Source organism: Neltuma alba, unplaced genomic scaffold (genome assembly GCF_004799145.2).
Source record: "Neltuma alba isolate B1F8T4 unplaced genomic scaffold, ASM479914v2 tig00012646_pilon, whole genome shotgun sequence".
NCBI classification, from domain to species: domain Eukaryota; kingdom Viridiplantae; phylum Streptophyta; class Magnoliopsida; order Fabales; family Fabaceae; genus Neltuma; species Neltuma alba.
In genome coordinates this window covers 123,621-128,303 of record NW_021637081.1, presented here as the reverse complement: position 1 = coordinate 128,303, position 4,683 = coordinate 123,621, and the positions used below count along the sequence as shown (strand labels likewise).

The 4,683-nt window shown below is 36.7% G+C and overlaps 1 protein-coding gene across 1 annotated transcript; it reads left to right on the top strand.

The window, feature by feature from the left end:
- Positions 1-2,307: 2,307 nt before the first annotated feature.
- Positions 2,308-3,465, top strand: LOC114729538 (myb-related protein 315-like). The gene is made up of 3 exons (XM_028916553.1): positions 2,308-2,440; positions 2,554-2,683; positions 2,788-3,465. Exons 1-3 carry the CDS (start codon positions 2,308-2,310, stop codon positions 3,353-3,355), a joined length of 831 nt encoding a protein of 276 aa, XP_028772386.1. The 3' UTR covers positions 3,356-3,465.
- Positions 3,466-4,683: the final 1,218 nt, after the last annotated feature.

The following is a 4,683-nucleotide window of genomic DNA, read 5'->3' as shown; positions in this document are numbered from 1 at the left end:
CTAGAGATTTTGGGGAATATTCTGGTGCATGAACCCAACCAGCCAATCATAATGCACCCAATCTTAATTTGTTTCATTTGTTTGTGTTGCACAATATTTATATATATACGAAATACGACTACGATACTGGGGGGATGAATCACACACACACACACACACATGTATAGTGTGTATATATTGTTGTTCGGTTGAAGCTAGTATGGTGGCTTCCTTTGGTTCAACGTATGTACGAGTCAGCCCTTCAGTATATCAAAGTGTCTGGAGATGAACCAGAATCTTTCATCTCCCAAAGTCAACCACTTCATCCAAATTATCGTTTTCTCCATTGCCATCATATCATCAACAGAAGTTATTCCCTTTTCTATTGTTGTGGTCAGGTTTTTCACCCAGCATGAAACATTGAAACCTAAAATTGAACAAAACATGTATGAACGTTTATGTAAATCAAAATGTTAAACTTGAGCGTTAGACATAGAAGATAAAAGCATCAACTTTGATTTTTTTTAAAAAAAAAAATACTGAACTCATCAAATTACCAAGAGACTTGACAAGGGACCAGCATAGTGATCAACGACGGCCAGGTGTGGATTTTGAACTTATGTTACTACTCGACAACCTCGGCAGGAAAAAGTGCTCAACGTTGATGCTGATGGATGTCCGCTTTTGAACCTGCAAAGTGAGAAGTATAAGTATGAAATTGAAGTGCTTGATTTGCTTTTTGAGGTTAATTTGGGAGTGTGATTTGAGTGGTGATCGTGCGGAGATGTTCGGTTTATATACATACTAAATCCTTTTTCAAAGTGACACCCCCCCCCCCAAGTGTCCCCTACTCAGGAGAATCATTATTATTGAGGTTCCCCATCCAGGGTCTCTCTCATTCTGTTCTCTATTTTTGCCTCCTTTGATTTCATCAAAAGCCACAATGCAACTTGACAAATTATACTCCACTTATCCTTAATATAAGACCTATTCAATTACTTTAATTAAAATAAAGAAATTAGTTAAGTTAGATATAATAATCATAAATATGGCATATGTTTTTCAAAATACTCTTAGTTAAAACTTCTATAAAAAATTGATATTTCAAAAAGTGTTTTAAATTATTTTATTAAAAGTATAAAACAGTAGAATTGATGTATGTGTGGTATTAACGGGTAATAAGTACTCACTCACTTTATAAAATATGTAGGTGTATTATTAATGAGTAATAAGTATTCTAGTGATATTTAATTATTTAATAGGGATAATTCAGAAAAGAATTGGTAAATATAAGAAATAGATCATATATTTAGAATCAAGAACAACCTTCTAATTATGTCCTATATTAAGGACCGGAGAAGTATATAATTAATGTGTCAGGAAAATCAAGCCCCTTGAATTTTACAACTTGCTGGCCGCCATGCAGTCCCAACGTCCAGCAATTAAGACAGTCATATAGAATTACACAGGGGATCACTGAAAACAACTCGTCATTTTTCAATGATACATACACAAACAGACACACACACACACACACACACACACACATCAACTTCACTTGAGTTGGGATTATATATATCCCTTTGAAATTTATTTATAGTGATGTCCTTTTCCTACTGAATTACTTATATATATATATATATATATATATATAATATTCACTACCCCAAGTATGACATGGATGTATGTTTTCCTGTATCGTTTACAGTCCAATTCACACAAAGTCGCAAGTGAATCCATGGAGGGAATTTCAGGACACTTTGATAGAAGGGTGAGAAAGCATCTCTTGGCCAAAAGAAAGTTTGTCTGCTACGACAAAGTTGGCCAGCCTTTTGCAAGCCAAACTAAGGAATCCCATCAACCCCTTTTATTTTTATGCTCCGTATAAGAGGCTTAGACTAGAAAACAATGAGATAAATAATGTTTTGGTAACGGTACTACCACCACATTTATTTGTGTTCATATATATTTTTGGAAAAAAAATAAAACTTGTCAACGTGGAAAGATGACCCACGTACGTCTCTGGTTCTTCTTCTCCTTCTTCGGCGTATAATATTATTCTTATTGAGCACAACTCTTTGAATAAATGAGAGTGGTGAGCCTTTTATGATAATGACGAGCCTCCGTTTCTTTTTGGGTTGGCTTTCAACTCAATGCTTTCCGCCCAATCATTGATCTCCCCTCTGAGACGACACACTGCTGATTTTAATATGTGTGAATGATCTGGCAGCATCTTTGCTTGGAGCTGAAGCTGCTTTACAAGCACCCTCCTCCTTTTATATGGTCGACTTATTGCGTTCTAGGTTTCCTCAAGACTAGTTTCCGAATATGGGAAGGCAGCCTTGTTGTGATAAGATTGGTTTGAAACGAGGGCCCTGGACTATTGAGGAAGATCACAAGCTCATCAACTTCATCCTCAACAATGGCATCCATTGCTGGCGTATGGTTCCCAAGCTTGCAGGTATATATATTTCTTATGCTTATCTCCTATTCCTCCCGTGCTCTTCAGAATTCTTCATTTTTGCCTCTGATTCGATTGTATATCTGAATCGCATGTGATCAATTATATTAAAGGTCTGCTAAGATGTGGGAAGAGCTGCAGATTGAGATGGATTAATTATCTGAGGCCAGACCTCAAAAGAGGTGGCTTCACTGAAACGGAAGAGGATCAGATTATTCAGCTACACTCTCGTCTTGGTAACAGGTAAAGATTTTTGGAACTTGTATATACGTGTATCTGTATATTTATAGGATGATGACTGTTCGGTTTTAAACTAACACAAGGAATATGATCATATCAATTCTCAGGTGGTCTAAGATTGCTGCACATTTTCCTGGGAGGACGGACAACGAAATCAAGAACCATTGGAACACAAGGATCAAGAAGAAGATGAAGCTGACTGGTCTGGACCCTGTGACACACGTGCCGATTGAGCAAATGCAAAAGCAAATCACTGATGATGATAATAAGAGACAGAGAAACCAGACAAGGCCGAGCTCCGAAGAAAATGTGGAGATCATCATGAAGCCCTCGGACAGTAGCGGCTGCACACAAGTTGTTTCAGAAGAACAAGGGAACAAGGAAGAACTAAACAAGGTGACCTGGGATGATACCTATGATCTTCCCAACAAAAACGACAAAATATGTTCCGACCTGGACTTCGGGTCACGGATGAACCCAGACAAAAACACCAGTACTACCAGCTCTTCATCTTTTTCTCTGGAAGATTCTAGCCACCTTTCCATGAGTGACTCTTCTTACCTGCAGGAGAACTCTTTAATGGAATGGGTTGATAGTATCAATATAGAATCCATTCTCCAATGGGACGCCTTCGATCCTCTGGATCAGGATCTTTCCTACTTTGGAAATAGATAATCAGTAATAACAACCCTTAAAACTTCCCCTACTGTGACAATCTCTCTAAAGCAAAATAACATCTCTGAGGAAAGCTAAATGTAAACAAGTTTGCTACGTACTTTGATCGATCCCCGCATTTTCTGGTTCCGTGGCGAATATTAATGCTTAACTTTGGCGTTTGATGATGCTTTTCCTTATATTGAATGGAATTGGAGTTATGTAATGGCTTGGTCTTTCATTTCATTATTACTTTGGATTAATTGGGATGAACACAGGATCGATAAGAAGCATTACTTGTTCTTGTCTCCTTTGTTACTGGCCGTGCGTAGATTTTATTCACCTGGTGTGGCACACATCATCATTAATATGCCCAGGTTTTCTCATTTGGTCCCTCGTGTCTTTTAGATCAATAACAATAATTGTATTGATCAGATGCACTTTGCTTTTATCGATCCCCAAACTTTATTCTTTTTTTTTTTTTGGGTTTCGTTTCCAAATTCATTCTCACATTTAATAGCAGTATAATTAACTAAAAAGTTTGTATTTGGAATGAAAAAAATTGAAGTGATGTGTGCCAGATAGGTATCCAAATGATGACCCATGACTGTGTATGAAAGAGAAAGGCAGGCAATATTATATAGTACACACCATTAACCACTTAAATATGCTTAATTAATTGAACTGTGTACATGCTGGGACAAATTAAGGACTCGTGCAACTTTAATGTGATGCATATAATGCAGCCTACTTTCGGAGACACACACACACACACATTTAATTTATTAAAGCAGTAAACATTTGGGAGCTATAAATGATTAGAAGTGGGTCGTGCTGAGCACTAAGATCAATATATTCCGATGGGAATCTCCATCGCTCCCACCATGCATGAATCTGGGGAAAATTCTTGTATGAGGGAGGGTGTAATTTAAAGCTGTGATTAAACAAATTATAAGATAGGTAATTAAGAAGGATTTAAATCAGGAGATAATTAATTAAGTGGTGGGAGTTGGATTTTCTGTAACGACGTACTTAATTTGGTTTTTCTTTTTTTTATATTAAAAAAAACTTGGGATTGAAGTGCTCAAACATTCACATGTGGGGGCTTCAGAATGATAAGATCATAACTTTTATATTGTCTCCTTCAGAAAAGAGGTCGCAGGCATCATCATGGAGTATTGAAGGTTTCTTCGCTTGGTCGCTTTTATCTGTCGGTTGCTATCAATAATTTTGTATTAATTAAATCCACTTAATTTGCTGATCCAGTTACCGTTTTCTTCTTCATTTATGAACTCCAAATTACTCATAGAGGCTTCTTAAATATTTATGATATATTTGCTTTGAGATGT